Source organism: Tachypleus tridentatus, chromosome 1 (assembly GCF_004210375.1).
Source record: "Tachypleus tridentatus isolate NWPU-2018 chromosome 1, ASM421037v1, whole genome shotgun sequence".
In the NCBI taxonomy this organism is placed as follows: Eukaryota; Metazoa; Arthropoda; class Merostomata; order Xiphosura; family Limulidae; genus Tachypleus; species Tachypleus tridentatus.
Window position 1 is genome coordinate 85,040,728 of NC_134825.1, and position 25,686 is coordinate 85,066,413.

The 25,686-nt window shown below is 36.2% G+C and overlaps 1 protein-coding gene across 1 annotated transcript in view; it reads left to right on the plus strand.

Moving 5' to 3' along the window:
• Window positions 1–8,729: 8,729 nt before the first annotated feature.
• LOC143254256 (uncharacterized) overlaps window positions 8,730–25,686 on the plus strand; it is a 31,756-nt gene continuing 14,799 nt past the window's right edge. The window contains exon 1 of the mRNA XM_076509118.1: window positions 8,730–12,034. Coding sequence (XP_076365233.1) covers window positions 9,992–10,810 — 819 coding nt within the window. The 5' untranslated portion in view covers window positions 8,730–9,991 and the 3' untranslated portion in view covers window positions 10,811–12,034. The remainder of the gene's footprint in view (window positions 12,035–25,686) is intronic.

Here is a 25,686-nt window from a genome sequence, read left to right on the forward strand (position 1 = left end):
AGTTACAGTTATTTAAAAATGACATCAAAATTGAAGATGGTAAGCTCCTCTCCATGTTTCAGTGATTAACTACACATCTGGAGCTGTCACCTGTCCACCCAATTACTGACATCAAATTTCTTGACAATAATAACTGTAGCTTGAGGCAAAAGATGCCAAAATGAGAGAAAAAACAGATCATGTGAACTGCAAAGTGAGTATTTTATATGCTTTTTTTGTTTTTGCATTGGAACAAAGCTACAAATTAAATAACCATGTTATGTCTATCATAGGGATCAAAGCCAAATTTCTAATATTAACAGCCTCTCAAAGTTACTGCTGAACCACCAGGGCTCAGTTAATATGTTTGTATGCACTTTTAAAGCATAAAACAAGCAACTCAGTTCAGTTCATGATGACAAAAAACCTACTCTTTGTTAACCTGAAGATAACCTGACATATATGTGAATAATTCAGACCTGAAACAGCTAATAACTATCACTAAAAAACTGTGGAAAAGTGTAGTTTCCATTGTAAGAAAGTACCAATGTTCCAAACTAATAACACACACAAGAAGGATGCTTAATTCAATATTTTCTATCAAATTTAGTTAATTAGTGTAAAAACAGGTGAACATTAACATGCAAAAAAGATAAATAATTGTAAAACAGGTGAAGAACAAGAAATTATTACAATCATTATTACAGATATAGAAGAGGTTGAGGACTTGAAAGCATTGTAAAAATAATTACAGAACAAAAAAATATAAGAATTATTAACACAATTACAGAACAGGTAAAGTAAATTTAGCATATACATAGTACATGAATACAGCACTGCTTAATAAAGTAACTAAATGTAAGAACTAGGATCCAGCAGCATACAAGTAACATTATTATATAACTTGAATCCAAGAGTTTATAAGTAATATTGTTAGATAACTTGGATCTGGTAGTATATGGATAACACTGATAGAGAGCTTGAATCCAACATTATCCAAGTTGTGTTGTTATATTACTAGATCAAGGGGTATACCAATGACATTGTTAGTTGACTCTGATCCAGCAGTATACAAGTAACATTGTTAGGTAACACAGATCCACGAGTGTACAAATCACGTTATTTTATAATATGGTGTGAGCAGTATAGAAGTAACATTATTAGAAAATATGTATCCAGGAGAATACAAGTAGCACAGTTTGAATATTTACATCCAACTATATAAGAGTAATATTTTTAGATATTTAAACCTAGCTGTATATAAGTAACATTGTCAGATATCTTTGATCCAACAGAATACAAGTAATATGTTAGATAATGTGGATTCAGTTGTGTAGAATCAAAATTATTAGATATCTTTAATTAAGAAGCATGGAGATAATATTTTGTATGACTTGAATCCATAAACATAATAAAAGTACTTACTTATGAATTTTAGATCTGGTAGGGAAGTGACCAATAATGGTTCTCTTTTTATATGATAATTTAAAGTGAATATGTTATCTGAAGCAATATCCATGCAAGATGTTTTCTACAAAGACAACAGGTGTATTAAATGCATAATAATATAAATATTTTGAAACAAAGCAATTTTTTTAACAACACTGTTAGTTATATTATAATGTACTGATTTTGGAAAAGGTTACATTAATTAGGCATTAAATGTGATTTTTAACATACAGGTACATGTTACAAAACCAAAAATAAACTATGAGTACATTATAATCCAAACGTTAATGTATACAGAGGATAGGGTATATTATAAACCATACAGTATACAGAACATTGGGTAGGTTATAAACTGGGTATTTTTATCTTATAAAGAGGGTTGGACATGTTATAAATGAAACATCAAAGTATACAGATGTTTGGGTACGTTATAAATCAGAAACTATAATATACAGAGGGTTGAGTATGTTATGAACCAAACATTATTCCATCTGTATAAACGACTGAAGTCACGTGTACAAATAATTCTTCCACTGTGTAAGTGTTCCATCACCCTAAGTCTCAAGCATATGGAGAAAGAAATGAGTATTTCTGCTCTTTCGTACGAAGACATACCAATTAATTCATCCTTGGAATCAGACTTCAGAAACAGCGATCGGGAATCATCGTATTTGTACACTACACTGAATAAGGAAAGCACAAAAGTACGAGTTTGTTCTTGTCGTGACTGCTTTATGATGGAACATTTTGCAGTGGAAACTACACTATTAGGGTACACGACTACCAGATTGCACATAATGGAACATAGTGAGACTCCAAAATAGTTTTAATGTAACGTACAGTATAGTATGATGATTTTTATACTAGCCGTTAGAAGTCACCTATCGTAGTTAGGGACCGATATATAAATTAACAACTATTACTTACACTGTCTACTTTTAGCGGGTGATAATTATAAAATTCTTCAGCTGGCCACTTCCGTTCCAGCTTCACTTCGGACACTGGTCGCGTTTTCCTAGATATACATCACATAAAACAAAAGTTTAGTTTATCTACTGTTTTCAGATTGTTTTAATACGTTTTTATTGAATAATTCTCATCATATTTTTAGTAACACATTGTTTGTGTGAGACAGGAGTTAAATTTAAAACACAGTGACGTAGACTTTGAAAAATCACATTGTTTAGTAACAACTCACTCATATGCACTTTTATGTGTATTTGACGTTGTTAAAATATCCCTTGTAATGCTTGTTTGTTTTTGAATTTGGCACAAAGCTACATTACGGCTATCTTCGCTAACCAACAACAATTGTGCAGTGTAAGACCAGAAGGAAAGCAGCTTGTCATCACCACCTACTGCCATCTCTTGAGCTCCTCTTTTTACCAACAAAACTGGGATTGACCGAAGATTACAACGCTCCCATGGCTGAAAGGGTCAGCGTGTTTGTTGTGACGGTGATTCGAACCCGCGACCTCGGATTACGAGTCGAGCGCCTTAACCACTTAGCCATGACAGGCACAATTACTGAAGAGAATAGAGCAACGTTCTGTGTATTAAAAGTAGTCGTGGCATTAATTAAATCAATTCTTAATCTTTCTTTAAGTATTATCAATAAGTGATCAAGATATATTTCTCTTATATTGCTTACACATTATGAGATTATTATTGAGCTTGAATGCAAACTTTGGAAGATTTTTCGTCACCTGCTGTAGGTCTGTTGTACAAAATAATTTGCTATCTTACTTACCTTTAACCATTATCGCCTTGCTACGTTATTAGGAATAAACATCTTACACAAATGGATGAAAGCATGTTTCTGATGTGGGACTTTGTGAGCTTTAAAACCTATCGAGGTCAAAATGGAAGTATTGTCATTGTGAAACTTGTGACGGATCATTCTCATTATCGAATCATCATTACTGAACGTAATTGGTAAGAACGCAGAGAAAGCTGTAGCTGGAAGGATTATCCGTGAAACTAAACCTCTACTGCCATTATCATTACTAGATGGTTAACATGGTGGACAAGAAACCAGAATCAATGCTGCTGAATTTGGCGTTGATACATAGTAAGACTTTAAAGCGGGTCATAACACTTTGGAAGTAGCTTTAGAGCTATAAAATCCCTACAATAGAGCTGAGTAGTCCATTCGTTTTGACAAAGAACTCAAAACAAGTGTTAGTAGAACATGTGAAATATAGGTTTTAGCAGTACTACATATCAAAAGATGAATCATGAAGGACAGAAGCTGTAAGTCAGATTGGTTCATCATTATCACCAGTTTGTTTCAAGTATAACCACTCTTGCTAGTTCTATTTGACACATCGTCCCTAAATTTTCAGCCAGATGTTGTTTTTTAACCTTTACTGTAAGCATTCCAGTATAGCACAGCACCAATAAAATCAGCAATAAAAGCAAGATACAATTAGCTATTAACATGGTGATTCAGTGGTGCAATGACACAAGAATGGTTATCAATTATTCCAAAATACGGCTTTGTTCTGCACATTCAACAAGAGATAAACTGGTGATGACAAGCCTTTAGTGTTATTTATAGACAATGCCTTTCCCCAGAAGAAACACTTGGGATGGCAGGAATCTTCAACAGACATTTAAAATTTACTGGAAATATTAACACAATGTTAACAAGAGCTACTAGCGAACTAAACGTTTTTGCAGGAAATACAGCTGAATAACTTCACCTGTTTATGCCGTATAAAAGCCTATGTTGATGCATTGCCGATAATAATTATGAGCGCTGAAGAACTAGACAAGATATAGAAAAATATAAAACCTTTGTTTAATAAATGGGGCATATAGGTAGTAGCCAACAAATTAAAACGTCTAAGTAAAGTCACTTAATAAGATGTTGGGCCACAATGTGTGTCCTCTATGCACCGTGACATAGAATCTACTTGTGTCTGAAATTCTTCAGGGGAAATGCAGCACCACTCTTTCAAGATAAAGTTTGTCAACTCGTGCCTAGTTGATGAATGTGAAAAATACTGTTTCAAGCATTGTTCCAGAATATCCAATACATACGTTCGATTTGGTTCAGATCTAATGAGTGAGAAGGCCATAACATATGGATAACGCAAGGGTCACGCTCCTCAAACTATTAGGCACCTAATGGTGCTTTGTCGATGGGGACATTGTTATCTTGAATGTCACCCCTCTTTGGAACACAAAAATGCTATAATATTGGGTGAAAATGATAACACAGTACAATTGGCACTAACCTTACTTTCTAAGGGTATGAAGCACCTAAACTATGCTAGGAAAATGCACCCCACACCATTATGGAAACACCAAATTTTCACTGCTGGAACCAAACACTGAGGACTATCGAGTTCTTTAGTTTGGCGTCACGCTCCACTCTCGGTATTCCATAGCCTGTGCTCTTTGCAATTATCTGTTAACATGGTGATTCAGTGGTACAATGACACGAGAATGGTTATCAAATGTTCCAAAATACAGCCTTCTTCTGCACATTGAACAACAGATTTATTGATGAGAACAAGCCTTCAGTATTATTTATAGACAATGCCTTCCGCCCAAGACGAGAGGGAAGGCAGCTAGTCATCACCACTCACCGCCAACGCTTGGGCTACTCTTTTACCAACGAATAGTGGGATTGACAATCACATGATAATGTTCCCCACAACTGAAAAGGCGAGCATATTTGGTGCGACGGGGATTCGCACCCGCAACCCTTGGATTACGAGTCGAACGCCTTAACCCACCTGGCCATTTCGGTGCTATGAACAACAGTTATTAACCATCACACATGATATTTCCAACTTACTTGTGGGTCGTACTTCTGTAGATACCTCACTTATCCTATGTAGTAATTCAAACAACGCTTTTGTTTTTCGATGTTTTATATGCAATGTGTTTGAGTTTGAAACGATTTGAAAATGCTAGCCACAGTACAGAAATAAAGAAATACAGTGGTACCTCGGTTCTCGAACGACTCTCTTCTCGATTTGTTTGTTTGTTTTTGAATTTTGCACAAAGCTACTCGAGGGCTATCTGTGCTAGCCGTCCCTAATTTAGCGGTGTAAGACTAGAGGATGTGTAATTTACAGTGTTTCTTATGGGAAAAATTGATTCGGTTTTCGAACAACCTTCTGGAACGGATTAAGTTCGAGAACCGAGGTACCACTGTTGTCTTGTATTACATGACATATATATATATACTTTCAAGATAGACACTTATATTAACTGAGATGCTTTCGAATTATGTTACTTATTCTTCTTAGATAAAAAAGAATTAAAATAAAAAAATAAGGTTTCATATAAATAATCAAGCTTAGTATTATTACGTACTTTTAATCTTTATTGTGGTACTGCGATATTACGGAAAATAAAACAAACCTATTTTTGTATTTATAATTGTTAATTGTAGATTGGAGCGATCATTCTCAAGTAGACAAGTTGCAACGGTAAAGAACGTTTCGGTGTTCGAATCAACAGTTGAGCCTTATCTAACAATTTTCGGCCCGGCATGGCCAAGCGCGTAAGGCGTGCGACTCGTAATCCGAGGGTCGCGAGTTCGCGCCCGCGTCGCGCTAAACATGCTCACCCTCCCAGCCGTGGGGGCGTATAATGTGACGGTCAATCCCACTTTTCGTTGGTAAAAGAGTAGCCCAAGAGTTGGCGGTGGGTGGTGATGACTAGCTGCCTTCCCTCTAGTCTTACACTGCTAAATTAGGGACGGCTAGCACAGATAGCCCTCGAGTAGCTTTGTGCGAAATTCCAAACAAACAAACAAATCTAACAATTTTAGTTTGTTGTGTCGATTTAAATACTAACACGTTCTTTACCGTTAAACTTGTGTACTTGAGAATGGTCGTTCCAGTAACGGAAACGTAATACCTGTTCTAATAACAGTCTCACTTATTTTTTAACATTGTAATTTGTATTTTAATGAAATTAATCAGTAGGTAAACTCAAACAAAACTATTAATTTGTTATTTTGTTTAAACCCATTTCACAGTTAACGTTCCTGGTGCAACCAAAATGTATGAACTTTTCCATATAAGCATATTATCTGCGAACTGAGAGAAAGAAAGAGAAATTTTTAACTATTAAATGTAATTTACTCATATATATAATAAATTGTACAGGGCTAACTTTCCCTCCTTGCAAAACACTTGCCTCCGGAGTAAAATGTACATAGCTGTCGACATATTAACCCTTACTTTTCTACTAACAAGAACGTTCGAAAGTTATCACTCAGACAAGGCATTATTTTAAAGTAGAACCGATTATAAACAGAAGTTGACAAAAATTTTAAAAACGATAAGAAACTACGCTTTGAACAACATACTTTACTCTCTTGCCAGAAACGAATATACATCTTAATATTTCTAAAACTCGTTGTCTGATCTTCCCCATTCTTTCAAGCGTCTTTTCAATTCAAAGTACAAAAAATTATTATTTTGGAACGAGAACGTTATTGGTTGTTTTGAATTTCGTACAAAGCTGCTCGAGGACTATTTGCGCTGGAGAACGTTATACTTTTGATATTATTACATTTCAATATTGTTTCTGTAGCCGTTTCCGATGCATATTATTACACATCAGCATTCTTTCTTTTTCACTAACTGATTCCGTTCTATTAGAAAAAAACTGTCAGTTCGTATACGACAGACAAAACGTGTGAATACAGGTGCTGAAATTGGGAGAAATAAAATATGAAAGGAAATAAACCCCGGAAAATATTTTGTTAATGGTGACCTACAAAAGACAAGTGGTAAAACTCTCTGGTAGAACAACGGTATACTTTGGATTATATTGCTAAAGTCAGGGTTCGATTCCCGTCGGTAGAAAGAGTATATACCCTGATGTGATTTTGCTATTAGAAAACATAAAAGTGGTAAAGTCGTTGATAATGTGTATTTATTTGTGAAGTTATTTTCCTGACGAATACATGCATTTCTTTTCATTACAGAAAATATATAATCAAGCAGTATGTGTTCTTACTCAAAGAAATATTTGGTTGTTTTTTGTGATATCAAAGACACATCGGACTATCGATTTGTGTCCACCAAGGTGAACAGAATCCCCCGATATCAACATTGTAAAACAAATTTGTTTTGAATTTCGCACAAAGCTACTCGGGGGCTATTTGTGCTAGCCGTCCCTAATTTAGCAATGTAAGACTAGAGGGAAGGCAGCTAGTCATCACCACCCACCGCCAACTCTTGGGCTACTCTGTTACCAACTAATAGTGGAATTGACCGTAACTTTTTAACGCTCCCACGGCTGAAAGGACAAGCATGTTATGTGTGACCGAGATTCGAACCCAGGATCCTTGGATTATGAGTCGAGTGCATTAACCACCTGGTCATGCTGGGCGCTTTGGTGGTGCTAAAACAATGATTGTTTTTGCTTCCTTTTTTCATTTTGTACGAACAGCGATAATAAAGAATGAAAACTATTATCGTAAACTGAAACATCAAAACATTCATTCATTGTATTTGGTTTGTTAAATAAAAAAGATGCACAAGGCTGTTTCTGTGAAATATCTAGCTTGCAAAATAAAATTTGGCATTAGTATTATTCATGTATGTACCCCTCATTTCAAATGTAAATGGGCCCGGCGTGGCCAGGTGGGTTAAAGCGTTCGACTCGTAATCTGAAGATCGCGGGTTCGAATCCCCGTCGCATTAAATATGCTCGCCTTTTCAGCCGTGGGGGCGTTATAATGTGATGGTAAAAGAGCAGCCCAAGAGTTGATGATAACTAGCTGCCTTCCCTCTAATCTTACACTGCTAAATTAGGGACGGCAAGCGCACATACACTTCGTGTAACTTTGCAAACATAAAAATGAAGTTCAAAGCAATAGAAAAGAGTTTCACAAGTTAATATTTATTCAGCATTATTTTGATTTTGGATTTCAATACTGCTTCACATCGACGTGGCATGCTTTTAATGAGTTTGTGTAAATATTCCTGAGTAATTGACCGCCATTCTTCTTTGAGTACTTCAAAAAGTTCAACTCCCGTGTTTGGCTTGTGACCTTTTGTTAATCGGTTTAAGTTTCATGTTAAGGTGACTGATCTGGCCATTCCATAACATCAATTTTCTTATCTCGAAGTTATCCTATAAAAAATCCACAATTACACAAACTGGCCTGCCAATTATCTCAAGAGTGATAAACACTTATGTAATAAGAATACAAAGGATGAACGTTTTAAGGTCGAACAGATGGTCTAAGTTCTGCCACTCACAGATAACAAGAAACACGCCATTCAAAAGGGCTTTGAGTTAGATATACACGACTGTTTGAGTTGACGATAATGTTTTAATGTAGAAAGTTTAAGTACAGCGTGAGTATTAAATAAATATTTTTCGAAGCGATAGTTTATCTCAGGGTTGTTCACAGGTACGTAACTGTTTATGAATCACAAGTTGTGTTGTTCAGTTGTTGTGAACTGGTGTGTTTGTTTTATTGTTACACTGTTACTAGAAGTTGAATTTTTTCATGCTTTCTATTGGGGTTATTACATCATAATATTGCCTAACGTATGGCCTCTGTTGGTCTGTAAATACACGTACAAAAAGTATTCAAGATATACATGATTAGATCTAAACCGAAAGACTGTGAGCTTAACCTTGAAGCGAATATAGTGAAGATTTACTAAGTGAAATTATCACTACTGCAAGCTATTACTGTTGAACTCCTTATACAGCATACAACCACATTCACCACGGGCAGAGCAGGTTTTATTTGAAGACAATGACCGTGATGTGGAAGCTTCTCGTTTTATTTTTATTTTGTTTACTGTTTATGTATTTTACCGCTGTGACTTAATTCAGCTGTATTTGTATTTACATTAAACGCCGTCAACTCACCTGACACCCAGTCTATAGTAAACGTTAAATCGTTAATTTTTATGTCAGGACACCAACATGTGATGGAGTTTTCCTTACTGTTAAAGTAAGGGTACTGAGTTTGTAATTAATTACATTGCACAACGAAGTTTTTGCTTCTTGAACACTGTTGGGTGTTCCTTATAGATTTTTGGCTGCTGATCACGAAAATCACATCCACATGTGCCCATCACGTACCGTTTCATCGAAATCTTCAGTTTTGTCATGTTTTTTCTCATATTTGTGTCCAAAAACTTTCGTTTCTGTAAAAGTGTGTGTGTTTTCTTATAGCAACGCCACATCGGGTTATCTGCTGAGCCGAGGGGAATCGAACCCCTGATTTTAGCGTTGTAAATCAGGAGACATACCGCTGTACTAGTGGGGGGCTTCTGTAAAAGGCCTATGAACAATTTTTGTACAGTCAGGGCATGTCCAGGCATTAAATAAGGCCAGGTTGGAAGCTGTTTTGTGGAAGTATGCAGCCGGGCAGGTCGTAACCAGCTTGACACTGTCTCAACAGGCTATAAAAGTGGCTTGCATAGACAGATTCTGCTCATTGGATTAATATAGACCTTATAGTGTTTACATGTTGTTTCAGAATACAGCATTACCTCAGTAACACCGTAACAAGTAAGTTAGATGTTATAGACGTTTTACAGGACGATTGGTGTCGGTCAATATGTCTCGTCAATGTCGTAACAGCCGCGATGTATTCTGCTATATTTGTGGCGAGTATACGCTTGTTCATCAGAGACGCTCAATGACTGCTCTTGTGAAAAAAGCATATCATCTGTACTTCGGCTATAAAATTGGTGATCAAGACCAGGAATGGGCGCATCACATTTGTTGTGCGACATGTGCTGTCTGTCTGAGAGCTTGGCTCAGAGGCACTCGAAAGACAATGCCGTTTGCTGTCCCGATGATATGGCGAGAACGGAAAGACCATGTGACGGACTGTTACTTCTGTTTGACTAATGTGTCTGGTTTCTCTGCCAAAAACAAGAAGTCAATTGAATACCCTGATCTGCCTTTAGCAATGAGACCCGTGCCACATGACGACAGTCTTCCAATTCCGAAACCACCACAAGAATGGACCTTAGACAAAACAGATGAAGAAACTGCAATGCAGGGTACTGGCAGTGACATTGATCCGGATTTTGAACCGTGCTTCTCAGGCAATCCACACCTCATAATACAGTCAGAATTAAACGATCTGGTCAGAGATTTGGGTCTGTTAATAGCAAAAGCCAAATTGCTGGGTTCGAGACTGCAGGAATGGTGTTTGCTGTTAAAAGGTACGAAAATTTCTGTTTTTCGAAGCCGCCAAGACGATATAACGAAATTCTTTGCACAAGTTGACAGTCTCTGTTTTCGTGTTGAAATCGAAGGATTGTTCTTTGCTTTGGGTTGTGACTATGACCCGCAAGAGTGCCGTCTCTTTATTGATTTATCAATGTTAAGCCTCAAAGCTGTTCTGTTACACAATGACAACGTTTAGCCATCAGGCATTGAAGGGTGTGCTGAAAGAAATCTACGAGAACATGGAAATGTTGCTAAAGCACATCCAGTACAGCAAGTACAATTGGAATATCTGAAAGTTGTTGTTCTGTTACATGAACTGCAGCTCGACTATGCAAAGTACTGTTGTTTCATCTGTGGATGGGACAGTCGTGCCAAAAAGTCACATTATTCTAGACAGAGTTGACCACTCCGTAAAAGGTTAGTTCCAGGACAGAAAAATGTGGCGCATGAACCGCTTGTCGACCCAGCAAAGATTTTTTGCCTCCTCTTCACATAAAATTGGGACTTATGAAGAATTTCGTGAAAGCAATGAACAAAGAAGGCGAAGGTTTTCGTTATTTAAGACAGGTGTTCCCAAGAATAACTCAAAGAGAGCATTTATGTTGGCTCTCAGATCAGACATGTTATGAGTGACAAGCGGTTCGAAAATCTGTTAGCTGGGCTGGAAAAGATTGCCTGAAAGCCTTCAAAGACGTTGTTAACAATTTTGTTTTGTCAATTACAGAGCCCCACATTACATTCAGCTGGTAGACAAACTTCTCAAAGCATACAAATCGATGAAGTACAACATGTCACTCAAGATTCATTTCCTCCACTCACACTTGGACTTCTTCCCCACAAATCTCGGTGCTGTCAGTGATGAACACGGTGAAAGGTTTCACCAGGACATTGCTAAAATGTAAAAACGATACCAGGACAACTGGAATCCGTCAATGCTTGCTGACTACTGTTGGACACTGTAACGTGATGCACCGAACATTGAATACAAACGAAAATCAGGAGCAAAACACTTTTAATTATGCTGAACTTAATAGTGTATTAGAAACATAAACGCAATTAAATACGTTATTGCCGGTGAACAGTTAACTTATGGCCTGGCATGGCCGAGCGCGTAAGGCGTGCGACTCGTAATCCGAGTCAAAACAAAAACAAACAAACAGTTAACTGCCTATTTCTCAGCGTTCCTACGTCATGAAGCAAAACCAAAACTATATTTGTGCATACCCACCAGGTACCTGTCACAATCAGCAAAAACGTTTCAGGATGCAAAACTTTTGAAAAAATTGTTGTGCAGTGTTATATAAAACAAATGTTAAGAAGTTAATCACATGACGTGTAATCTCGTTATCTGGGAAGACAATAAAAACGCTTAAGACGTCAGCCGGAATGATGAAGATAACGCATGGAAAAGAGCTGATAGGTTAGAGATTTGAGAAATTGTAATGACCAGAATAATAAATTTTTTTTAAAACGCGTTCCGGACATATTTGTGATTTAACATTATTTTCATGATAAATGTCTAGTATTATTATTGTAAATAAATTTATGAAATAGTTTTTCTCCTGGTGTTTTTTTTAACATTGTTTTCATATTAACAACTGTTTGAGTTTACAAACTTCAGCATAACTACTCTTATTATTTATTATTCTATAGAACTTTTATTGTTTAATAAACTTTCCGTATCCTGATAGAAACGTCATTATTAGTTACGTTACAATTGGCGCACAAATAGTGATTTCTTCTTTGAAAGATTGAAATATTCAACCTGTTTTGTTAGTTTTGTGTATTTTATAAATGAGTGTTCTAGCTATAAGTTTAAAGAGAAAGTGTTCAGCTTGATGAAGGTTGTTGCAGTTTGGACTAAGCTGGTGTTATCTAGTTAGGTAATGCCAGTGATTCAAAACGTCTTCACTCAGACACACCTCTCCACTGAACAATGTGTGACGAGTATGATATCTTTATTAAAAAAGATACAGTACAATGCAAGTCATGAAGCTGTCAACTATGAGTGCTACTGCCAATACATCATTCTGTTTTGTTCCTAGATGTAAACAATTCACATTTACAATGAAAATATATCAATAGAAACAAATTGTTTGTGGCGTTCGCTATTTTTAGTTACAATTTAACTGGTATGAATGATTAACACAATGGTAAAAGATTCTGATGTCCTACAACATGGTGATGCTTCCTTGATAATTACATTCCTCTACAGTACAGTCTACTCTGAGAAAGCAAAAGTTACAACTTGTACAATAATCTTTCTTCTTAAAGCATAAAATAAACATAACTTACACTATAATATAAAGATCTGTTACTGAAATCATAATGTTCAAAAGAGCTTGCACTCTGCAGGATGGTTTGGTCTTTTAGAATAAAAACAACTATTATCTTAAACACTGCATGATAGTGCATTCTTTCAAAAACAAAACACACACATCAACTTAAACCCTGCAAGATAGTCCATTCTTTCAAAAACACATTTCAGCTTGCACATTGCATTCTTTCATAGTCCATTCTTTCAAAAACAAAAACACAAAAAGAGCACAAGGTTCATTCTATAAAGTGAGAATACACAAGTTCACAGTTTACAGGATAGTATACAATCATGTAAGCAAAGGATTGTATAACAGCAGTTTTCAGGTTATAAGAAAGTTTGATACAGTTGCAATTTTCAGACTACTAAAGGTTGTACAGTAGTAGTTTGCAGACTGTAAAACTTTTGTTCAGTAGTAATTTCAGAGTATAAGAAATTGTTGTGTATAAATAATATAAAATTGAACTTGTAACTGAAATTTTTCTCACAAGTAGTAACAAAAAAGTATGTATACACTTGTATACATGTATGTAACTATTAACAATTTTAGGCACTTGAATATACACTTAACATATAAACATTAATTACCACAGTTATATAAACCAAGTACTTCATTACTGACAATCTTTTTAATATATTCTTTGTTCCTCATATACTCCAGAAAGAATCTTTTCATGTGGAAAATATTACTGTAGTAATGTCACTACTATATCTTTTTACTTTTATCACTTTTTTCATTAAATTCTTTATTGTTCATTCTTTTTTGTGGTAATGTTTTTAGGGAATTATTTTTATATTTTTTCAACATACAGATCCATAGTTTAAATTATTTTACGACAGATATTCACAACTGCCAACAAAAAGAAAACTGTAAAAGCAAGAAAAATAATGTAATTATTACAGAATGACAAACATTCGAAGATACACCATATTAGGGCTTTGCCATTTTGTTTTTAATTGTAAGTTCAAATGTTTTATAATTAATGTATTAATTAGGTACATACTTTGCTCATAATGAAACAAAACATGGATAAACAGATCTTAATAAGATGTGTTAGGGTTCAGTTGATAATAACAAATTAAAACTTGGCATTTCTTCTTTTTACAAAACACTTTAAAATGCTAATTTTTTAATGAAGTACCACACGAAACACAATCCTTTTTCTCAGCTTTCATTACATCTTCTTAAAGCAGTAACAATATTTATTTCAAAAACTATCAGTTAACTTTTTCTTCCCTTAAGAAGTTTGTTTAAAGGCTCAAATAATCTTTATTTTTGTTAAATTACATATAAGTAATTTTTTTGTCTTTTGCAAAGACCTGGTTGTTCAGAAAGAATTTAAAGAAAAAGTTTTGTTTGTTTGTTTGTTTTGAAATTTCGCACAAAGCTACTCGAGGGCTATCTGTGCTAGCCGTCCCTAATTTAGCAGTGTAAGACTAAAGGGAAGGCAGCTAGTCATCACCACCCACCGCCAACTCTTGGGCTACTCTTTTACCAACTAATAGTGGGATTGACTGTCACATTATACGCCCCAACGGCTGGGAGGGCGAGCGTGTTTAGCGCGACGTGGGCATGAACCCGCGACCCTCGGAATACGAGTCGCATGCCTAACGCGCTTGGCCATGCCAGGCCCTAAAGAAAAAGTAAATTACATTAAATATAAACTCTAAATAAAAATTTGAGTTTGGTTAAAATTTTGGTTAAAAGCAACAGGGTTACAAAGACAGTTAATTTTGATAAACAATGTACCAAATTTGTTAATAATTCAAAACAGCATTAGACTATTTGGAGATTTTAAGTCATTGATGTTATGATTGTGCTTCACCATCTTCTTTTGTGTCATCTCTCAAAAAATGTGTTCTTCTCCATCATCACAAAATCATGAAGAACATTCACTAATAATGAGTAACAGTGTTCTTCAGTTTACTTTTTAAAACTCAATGTAGGGTTTTCATTCACTTGTCAGATCAAAAGATTATAAAACATGTGATTGTAATTTTAATATTACAGTAAAACATTAATTACATCTGTACCTCACCACCAGCAGAAACTGATGCCAGCTTCATAATACATGCATATGTACTCAAAATAAACATGATCATTTAGAAGGTGAGATAACATGTTAATGTAACGAGAAATCCACATATAAACTAAATGACCAAATATAAAAACATACTTTATTTCACAATGTGTACATTCAGAATGCATCAATCTCCTATTGGTGCAACCTCTTTCATTATTTACATGATTGTAATTATGTCACATGAATAACAACATAAAAAAAAAAATTCATCAAGTCATCCTCTCAAACAACCAAATCTTTTGTAGGTGGATGTTATGATATCCATAATGATTTATTACATTCACATTTTTTATAACTTCTCTCAATATGACCAACCATGTGACCTTTTTCTACTCATTTAAAATCATTTTAGGTTTAACACTTCCAATTTTCAATATAATATGTATACCTTCACAACATTTGGCAATCTTTCAGTTAACATTGTATTTTAACACACAACAAATCACAGGCTGCTAAGCCTTTTAAAAGTTTGGATGTTGAGGATATCAAATTAAATTTTTTAAGGTTTCATATGCACAGTTGAATAACTTAAAAATTATAAATAACTACATTAACACCATGATATTCCTCTACAATTTACTAAGCTTGATCACTAAGGTTTATTTAAATTTTAAAGAATATGAAACTTCAAGCAGACTAAAGACACAACCCACCTCCTAAAAACTTGGATTGAAAGAACACAGTAGCATTTTCAAAGATTAACATGTATGAGAAAACCATTCCATGGACATACTAAGCTGTTGATTTTCTATTCACTTCATACACTGTAGTAAAAGTATATATGAGACCATTTCAAAAAAATGGAAAGAGTTGAATGGGGCCACCAATTTTGATTCAGTACATAAGCCACATCTCATAAAATAAAAAGATGAGGTTCTTAGTTTATATTCCAGCTTGTCAATATAAGTAATTTGAGTTCCAAATTTGTATGAAATTACAGGCTTAGAAATTTTCACTTCACAAGCATCTAATTGTAAACAGTGCTGCATTCAAAATACTACGTGACTCATTAAAATATATATTTAAATGTATTCTTTCAATATTTACTTTTAAGTTAAGAAATTAACTCATATATAATATTACAATTTAAATTATAAGCTACAAATTGATTCCAATCTTACATAAATTCATAAATTAGTAATTCAATAAATGTTTAATGCAAGTCAACAAATGCATTGTTATGGCATTTTAGCCCTGACCCACTGCAAATGGATTAATAAAATAGAGATATGTCCATTAATATAATGTGTATTTGTTTTTACTTATTTGTGTACAAAGTAATTTTCATGTTAAAACTTTCTCGAAGTTCTTCACTCCAGAAGCTGGCATCCGTCAAGGAGGGGTGGTTAGTCCTATTCTCTTCATCATGTATGTAACTAATATGCCACTCAAAGACCCAAACCATGGATACGCGTCACAGTTCGCTGACGATTTAGCAATTTGGAAAATTTCCCCTTCACCAGAAATAGCAGCCACTAACTTACAACCACAACTAAACAGATTATGTGAATACTGCCAAAAATATAGAATTAAAATACGAGCACAGCGAAGACACAATAAGTAATATTTTTAAAATCAACGAAACATTAAAAAGTTCAACCCCAGATCTACATGAATGAAGAGCTTCTCCAAACTGCTGCATCTGCAAAATTTTTAGGGTTAACATATGATTCTAAACTTACCTGGATAAAACATGTAAATAACATAAAAACTAAAATTTTGCAAAGAATAAACTATGCTAGGAGTCTAACTGGTAAAAACTATGGCACAACACCAGAAAACATCATTAAAATATACAAGACATATATTAGACCAGTAATATACTATGCAGCTCCTGCATGGATCAATGCAAGTGAAAAACAAATACAAACCAAACTTCAAACGTTACAGAATACATTAATTACATCAGCATATAGAGTACCAAAAACCACTTCCTTAAAGTTCATGCACAATTACTCAAATACACAATCAATACCAGATAGACTTCTACGTAGTACAATAAAATATTTTGATAAAAATTGGCTAAAAAATGAGTTGTTATGCGAACTAGACAGATATTGCATGTATGATGAAGTAAGACCTAAACACCTCTCCCCGCTAACTTGTAATCAGATCTTTAAGATAAAATCATATTTAAAATAATAACAGTAATAATAAAATAGTGCTAAAATAAAACAAGCCACCCACGTTCTAGACTTAATTAAAAAAGTGATAGAACAATATAAATGGACATTGCTCTGTAAAGGACCAGATATAAAATTATGCTATTATTTCAGCCATTTTGTATTTACTCTAAATGTATTAATCAGTCCTTCCAACTAAGTAATGGAAGGAGGAAGAGGTCTAGTGTACCTGACCCTACAGGGTGTATAAAATATATATATACCCAGACACCTAGAGAGAGAGGGATTCCAAAGTAATAAATTCTTGTAGCTTGAATTGTAAAGACGTTTGAAAGAATGGGGAAATTTAAACGACGAATTTTACAAATGTTACGAAATATCTTCGTTTGTGGCAACAGAGTAAAGTATGTTGTTCAAAGCTCAGTCTCTGATCGTTTTTTATATATATTTTGTCAACTTTTGTTTAAAATTAGCTCTACTTTAAAATAACATCTTGTCTCAGTGGTGACTTTCGAACGTTCTTGTTAGTAGAAAAGTAAGGATTAATGTGTCGAACAACTATGTACACTTTATTCTGGAGGCAAGTGTCTCACAAGGAGGGTTAGTTAGCCCTGTTCAATTTATCATGTATATGGTTGGTTGGTTGATTTAGTATTTTATGGCACAAAGTACCTAGGCTATCTGCGCCAAACGTCCGGTAATAAGGTAAAAATAAAGTAAATGTAGTAAAATTATAAAATAAAACAAACCATCAGTGAAAAACATAAATAGCATAAAACCAATGTTGATATCTAGTCTACAATGTTAAAAGAGAAACCAGAGTAAGAGAAGTTGTAAAAGACTTTCTGTAGCAGAATGGTAATGATCATAACCCGCCAGGACGACTAACAGGTAAGTACAAGAACCACTGTCAGTCACCTGAAGTTGGCCTTTCCAGTCCTGCTTCCGGATTATGTGTCATTATGGGCATTTTCAAAAAGTAAAGTAATGAAAGTTTTAAAAGACATGCAGCAAAATTGGAATAATAACTTGCCAAACGTCCGGTAAAAAGGTAAAAGTAAAGAAAATGTAGTAACTTTCATAAGAGAAAAAGAAGGTAAAACAAAACAGCAATTAAAAAACATAAATGGCATAAAACCAATGTTGAAATCCAGTCTACAATGTTAAGAGAGAAACTACAGTACGATCATGTATATGAGTGAAATACATTTAATAGATAAAAATCCCTCTTTCTCTCTCCCAGTTTACACATAATGTGCTTGAATGGAAGAGTTAATACACGCTGATTATACAAGGAACTAACTGTGAAAGGGGTCCAAACAAAATAGCAAATTAATAGTTTCATTTGAGATTACTTCCTAATTAATTACATTAAATTACAAATTACAATGTTTGCAGTAAGTGAGATTGTTATTAGAAGAGGTACTAAGTTTCAATCTTGCAAAGACAGGTGTCATTCCAAAACACAGTGTCCCCATCCACAGAGCACCATTAGTTGCTTAATAGTTTGATGAGCATGACACTTTCATTATCCACATGTCATGGCCTTATTACTCATCAGATCTGAACCATGTCGAGCATATATAAGCATATTCTGGAAAAATGCTTAAAACAGTATTTTCCACATCCATCACCTAGGCATGAGTTGACTGGCTTTATCCTGAAAGCGTGGTGCTGAATTACCCTGAAAAATTTCAAACACTGGTAGATTCTATGCTACGGAGCATAAAGGCCACACGTTGTGGCCTAACATCGTATTAAGTGACCTTACTAAGACGTTTTAATTTGTTGGCCACTACCAAAGGCAAAGGTTTTATATTTTCCTGTATCTTGTCTAGCTCTTTAGCACTCATAATTATCATCGGCAATGCGTCAACATAAATTTTCTGGGTGCATAAACACATGAATTCTTTAGCTCTATTTCCCACAGAAAATTTTAGGTCGTTGTTACTTCTAGTAGCTCTTCTTAACACTGCGTTAATACTTCCAGTTAATTTCTCTATTGAAGATTCCTCCCATCCCAATATTTTCTTCTGGGGGAGGCATTGTCTGTAAATAATGCTGATGAGTTGTCCTCATCAGTATATCTGTGGTTGAATGTGCAGAACAAGACCGTATTTTGGAATAACTGATAACCATGATTATGTCATTGCACCACTGAATCACCAGGTTTAGAGTTAATTGTATCTTGCTCTTTGTTGCTGCCTATATGGAGACTCTGCTATACTGGAATGCTTGCAGTAAAAGTTAAAAAACACCATCTGGCTGGAAATTTAGGGTTTATGTATCAAACAGAACTAGCAAGAGTGGTAATAATGATGAACTGATCTGACATACAGCTTCTGTCCTTTCATGATTCATCTTTTGATATGCAGTACTGCTGAAACCTACATTTCACATGTTATACTCACACCTGTTTTGAGTTCTTTGTCAAAAAGAATGGACTGCTCAGCTCTAATGTAGGAATGGTAGAGCTCAAAAGCTACTTCCAAAGTGTTATGACCCGCTTTAAAGCCTTGCTATACATCAACGGTAAATTCAGCAGCATTGATTCTGGTTTCTTGTCTTCCGTGTTAGCCATCTAGTAATGATGATGGCAGAAGAGGTTTAGTTTAAAGAATAAACCTTTCAGCAGCGGCTTTCTCTGCGTTCTTGCCAATTACGTTTAGTTATGATGATTCTATAATGAAAATGATTCGTCATGAGTTTCACAATGACGATACTCCAATTCCGACCTCGACAAGTTTTCAAGCCCATAACACCCTACATCAGAAACAGGTTTCTACTTTCTGCATCCATTTGTGGAAAATGTTTATTCCTAATAACGTAACAGGGCGAGGATGGTTAAAAGTAACTAAGAAAGCAAGTTATTTTGTACAAAAGACCAATGGCAGATGACAAAAAATATCTTCTCAAGTTTGTATTTAAGCTCAATAATAATCTCATACTGTGTAAGTAATATAAGAAAAATGTACCCGGATCACTTAGTGTTAATATGTCAAGAAAATATAAAACTGATTTAATTAATACCACGACTACTTTTAACACACAATACGTGGCTCTATGTCTGTTCAGTAACTGTACTAGTCATGGCCAGGTGGTTGAGGCGCTCGACTCGTTATCCGAGTGTTGCGGGTTCAAATCCCCATCACACTAAACACGTTAGTCCTTTAAGCCGTGGGGGCTTTATGATGTGACAGTCAATCCCATTATTCGCTGGTAAAAGAGTAGCCCAAGAGTTGGCAGTGGGTGGTGATGACTATCTGCCTTCCCTCTGGTCTTACACTGCAAAATTGGGGTCGGCTTGTGCAGCTATTTCTCGTGTAGCTTTGCATGAAATTCAGAGAGAAACAAACATTCTAAGGGATATTTTAACAATGTCAAATACACATTAACATGCAGCAAACGGAATGTAAACAAATAATTCCAAGGTTGTGTAATCTTAGTAAGACATGAGCGAGTTGTTATTAATCAATGCAATTTTTCAAAGTCCACGTCACTGTGTTGTAAATTTAAACCCCGTCTCAATAAAACAACGTGGTTACTAAACAATATGGTGAGAAATTTTCGATACAAACGTACCAAAACAATCCGAGACAGTAGAAAAACTACATCTTTGTACTATGTCATATGTATCTAGGAAAATGCGACCATTGGCCGAAGCGGAAGTGGCCAGGTAAAGGATTTTACAATTATCACCAGCTGAAACAAGAAGACAGTTCGCGTAGTAGTTCTTAATTTACATATCGGTCCCTAGCTAAGATAAGTGACCTCTAATGGCTAGGATAAAAAAAAATCACCTTACCTTACTGCCGAAACAGTCTGATTCCAAGGATGAATTACGTGATATGTTTTCGAATGAAAAAAGCAGAAATACTCATTTCTTTCCCCATACGCTGCATACATTAACGTTTGATTTATAACGTACTCGCAGTTTTCTATGTAATTGTAGATTGTTTTTTGTTTCGCAACATTTTCTTCCTGTATGTTAAACAGCCCATTTAACGCCGAACTAATGTAACCTTTTCCAAAATCAGTACATTATTATAAAACAAACAGTGTTGTTGCAGATGATACGTGAAAAAATAACTCGTATGAATTATTTTTTTTAAAAATTGCTTCATTTCAAAATATTTATATTATTATGCATTTAATATACATGTTGTCTTTGTAGAAAACGTCTTTAGTGGATATTTCTTCAGATAACACATTCCCTTTCAATTATTTTAAAAGAGAACCATTACTAGTCACTTTTTTACCAAATTTTAAATTCATAAGTAAGTACTTTTCTTATGTTGCTGGATTCAAGTTAGACGAAAATATTACCTCTTTGCTTCTTAATTAAAGATATCTTATAATTTTGCTTCTACACAACTGTATTTTGCTGGATCAAAGATATCTGACAATGTTTCTTGTATAGAGCTAGGTTTAAGTATCTAAAAACATTACTCTTACACAGTTGGATTTAAATATTCAAACAGTGTTACTAGTATACTGCCGGATCAGTCATCTGACAGTGTCACTGGTATACTCCTTGATCTAGTTATATAACAACACTACTTGTATAATTTTGGATCCAAGTTCTTTATCAGTGTTATTTATATACTACCAGACTCAAGTTGTCTAACAATATTACTTATAAACTGCTGGATTAAAGTTATATATCAAGTAAATGGAGTAAAATTTGTAAAAGTAATTGAAGATAAAAGCAAAACGGCAATTAAAACAGAAAATGGCGTAAAAACCAATGTTGACATCCAGTCAACAAAGTTGTAAAGAACTACCTGTAGCAGAATGGTAATGATCATAACCCGCCAGGGAGACTAACAGGTAAGTATAAAAACCACCGTCAGTCACCTGAAGTTGGTCTTTCCAGTCCTGGTTCCGGGTTATGAGTCAATATGGCCAGTACTAAAAAGTTAAGTAGTAAAAATGTGAAATGATATGCAGCAAAAGTATAATAACAACTCGCCAGGACGACTAACGAGTAGTTCAAACAGTAGCGTTAGTCACCTGTAGTTGGCCTTTCCAGTCCTGGTGTCGAGTTATTTAATGTTCTGGCCATTGTCCAATGTCAAATTGAAGGAGAGAGATTAAAACTGTAAAAAAGGAACCACAATTAAAAAGGTGTAATGAATAAATATGCAACACTCAAATGAGATTAAAAAAGATTAATGGCCATTAAAAACATTATCAAGGTGGACAGAGTCACCATCACTAATAACTCTGTCCAATGTTACAGACTGACCCTGGGAAAAAATATGTTTAAAATATTGCCGTCATCGAGAATTGTAACGATGGCAAGAAAGTAAAACGTGGCTGATAGCGATTTGAGTGTTACACAAACTTCACATTGGTGCATCAGTTCCAGATAAAAGAAAATGATGATTTAATAAACTGTGACCAATGCGTAGCCTAGTGAGAACAACTTCCTCCTTCCGAACTTTACGGAAGCTAGATGGCCAAAGTCCAATTTTGGGTTTGATTTGAAAAGTTTGTTGTCACGTTGCTCACTCCAAGTGGACTGCCAGCTGGCACGGAGCCGAGCCTTGAAGACAACACCATAGTCCATGTACGGAATAGGCATAGGAGTGATGGTGCTGAAGCAGACATATTTAGCTGCCATGTCTGCAAGCTCGTTCCCGCGAATACCAACATGGCCTGGTATCCAGAAAAAACTGGATTGAAGTAGCTGCTAATGAGAAATGGGCCAGTCGGTTTCGAATGTCAGTGAGAATATGATGTGAGCTAACGTGTAGCGATTCCAAGGCAAGTATAGAACTAAGCGAATCAGTATAAATAGTGCAGTTGGAGTACTGCTCAGCTGCAATATGATCCAGGGCAAGAGATATGGCATACAGTTCAGTAGTGAACACAGAAGCTGTAGAAGGGATTCTGCGTGCAACTACTGACCCATAGCAAACCATAGCAGAGCCCACTGAATTACCTGATTTGGAACCATCTGTATAAATGGGAACTGAATGATTGTTTGAAAGATATTCATTGAATAAAATACGGTACTTCCAATCTGGAGTATCTGCCTTTTTTAGGTGACTGAAAGAAAGGTCACATTTGGGGGCTGTAATAAGCCATGGTGGGATGGGCCAACCTGTGGAATCTGCAATGTTATCCAAGGACAGACCCAATTCATCCAATTGCGCCCGGATGCGAAGGCCAAACGGAGCAATGACAGATCGTCTGTACTGCCCACCGAGGAAGGAAAACACATTTCCAGGTGGGATGCTTTGGTAAGGAATGAAGTTTCGAAGTATATTGTAAAGATAGTTGCAAACAGCGAAGGTGTAGAGAAGGTTCATGAGATTCAAAGAGAGCATCCGCTCTACAGATCGGCCCCTCCCATCAATAATAGCACTTCCCCAGAGGGGATGATTTCCATTAAAATCCCCCTAGGATTAGAAATGGAGATGGCAATTGTTCAATGAGAGCATCAAGATCTGATTGATCATATGTCTCTCCAGGGGACAGGTACAGAGAACAAACAGTGAGGGTATGACCCAAGGAAACACGGATGGCTACAGGCTCCAAGGGTGTGTTGAGTGACAAAGACAGGGTGGGCACGTGTTGATCAACCAACAGTGCCACCCCTCCATGTACTCGACCATCACACAACCTGTCATTTCTGTACAGAGAAAACTGCCAAATGGAGACAATATCAGCAGTTTTGAGAAATGTTTCTTGTAAAGAAAGACAAACAGGATGGTAGGAAGCAATCAGCGTTTTGATATCATCCAGATTAGAACGTAAACCTCGACAGTTCCATTGTATCAAGGTGGCCATTTTTAAGAACGGGTAGGTGAAGTGGCTGGAGAACCCTTTGGTTTACGACCACGTCTTGTTTCTTTACTGTCTTTAGTCGGAGGAGGTCTATCAACCTCCATGGATCCTGCTCTGGGTCGGGTGGGCAGGTTTTTGTTATTGGAAGGGGAATCCAGTGACTGAGGATGCGAACGAATAATTGTTTTGTCTCTTGTGGTGGGAGAAAAAGATGTATCAGAAGAAATGCCTGTATTTGAAACTGAAGGATGTGGATCTTGAGGTTTGTTGAAAGATATGGGAGGAACAGAGATGGGTGTGGAAGTCGATTCATCAACCTTTTTAACCACAGAGGTCAAAAGGCTTTTCATTTGTTTTGAAAACGATTCTCTTGGAGGCACAGAGAGATCTGTCTGCACTCCCACTGTAGTTGTGGAATGAAGTGCAGCAGCATATGTCCGAGATGGGGTTGTGGGCAGCAATTTCCGAGCCTCAAGATAACTAATGTTATGTGTCGTTTTCAAACGCTGCACCTCTTTCCTTCAACCATTTTGGGCAAGAATGAAAGTAAGAGGGGGTGAGAACCATTGCAGTTTACGCAATGTGGGTTCATGTCACGGTCATAGGCATCGTGGTCCTTGCCTCCACAACGAGCACATGTCAGGGAACCACGACAAGATGTCCTTGAGTGGCCGAATCTCTGACATTGGAAACATCGAAGAGGGTTTGGTATGTATGGCCGAACCCTGCAAATGAGATAACCTGCCTTGATGGTGGCAGGTGCACGTGGTGAAGTAAATGTTGAAACGAGGGTATTTGTTGGTAGTGTAACTCCATCTTTGCGAGTGGAGATGCGCCTCACTGCAGAAACTCCTTGAGTGGAGAGACCAGCGAGAATCTCTGACTCGGGAACGTTCTTCAAATCCCTTTCAACAATAACTCCTCGTGAAGAATTCAAGGTAGCATGGGGTGTAACCTCAATAGGTATATCCCCAATTGCCTTTGAATTCAAGAGGAGTTCACTGTGTTGGGATGTGGATGTTTCAACCAATATGTCACCAGATCGAAGTTTCTTTACTGACTTTGGAGAGCCAGCAAGTCCCTCTAGTCCCTTTTGAATAAAAAAAGGGGACATTTGCCCTAAAGGTTTTTCCGAAAGAGAATGTAATATAAGAAAATGAGGTACGTGTGTTACTGATGTTGAAGATTGCTGTTCTGAGTATTCAAGACGTGGTCGCTTACCCATTGACTGTTTTTTTACAATTTTATTTAAATTTTTTAGAGGATCCATAGGAAAAAGAAAAAAATTTCGGTACCCACTGACCCCACCCACCATGGAGCCTTACAAGGGGACGCACTACAAAGTCACGCAAGGACAATGCAGCAACGCCAGGGTTTCGTGAGCACTATACCCAAACACCAGCATCAGGCACAATGTCCACAACACCCGTTGAGAACTTCCAACACTGGTACTTGGTTGACTCTAGCCCAAGTGGACCAGCCGATTGACACAAGGTGGGCCACCCAAAGGCCGCCCGTCTACAGGAATTCGAGGCCAAAGTGGTGTGTTAGGGTTGGACCCTCAACCACCAGGATCCTCTCCTCCCCTTCACGCGTCGCCACGCACGGCAAACACGTGAGTGGATATTTAGATCCCAGAGAAGGTAACCAGATAGAACAGAACCTTCCCTGGAAGGTCCCCTCACCACGTACAGGAATCCACACCGAGGGGGTAAATTTCTTGAATTTATTATATTTATCTCTACCATGATCT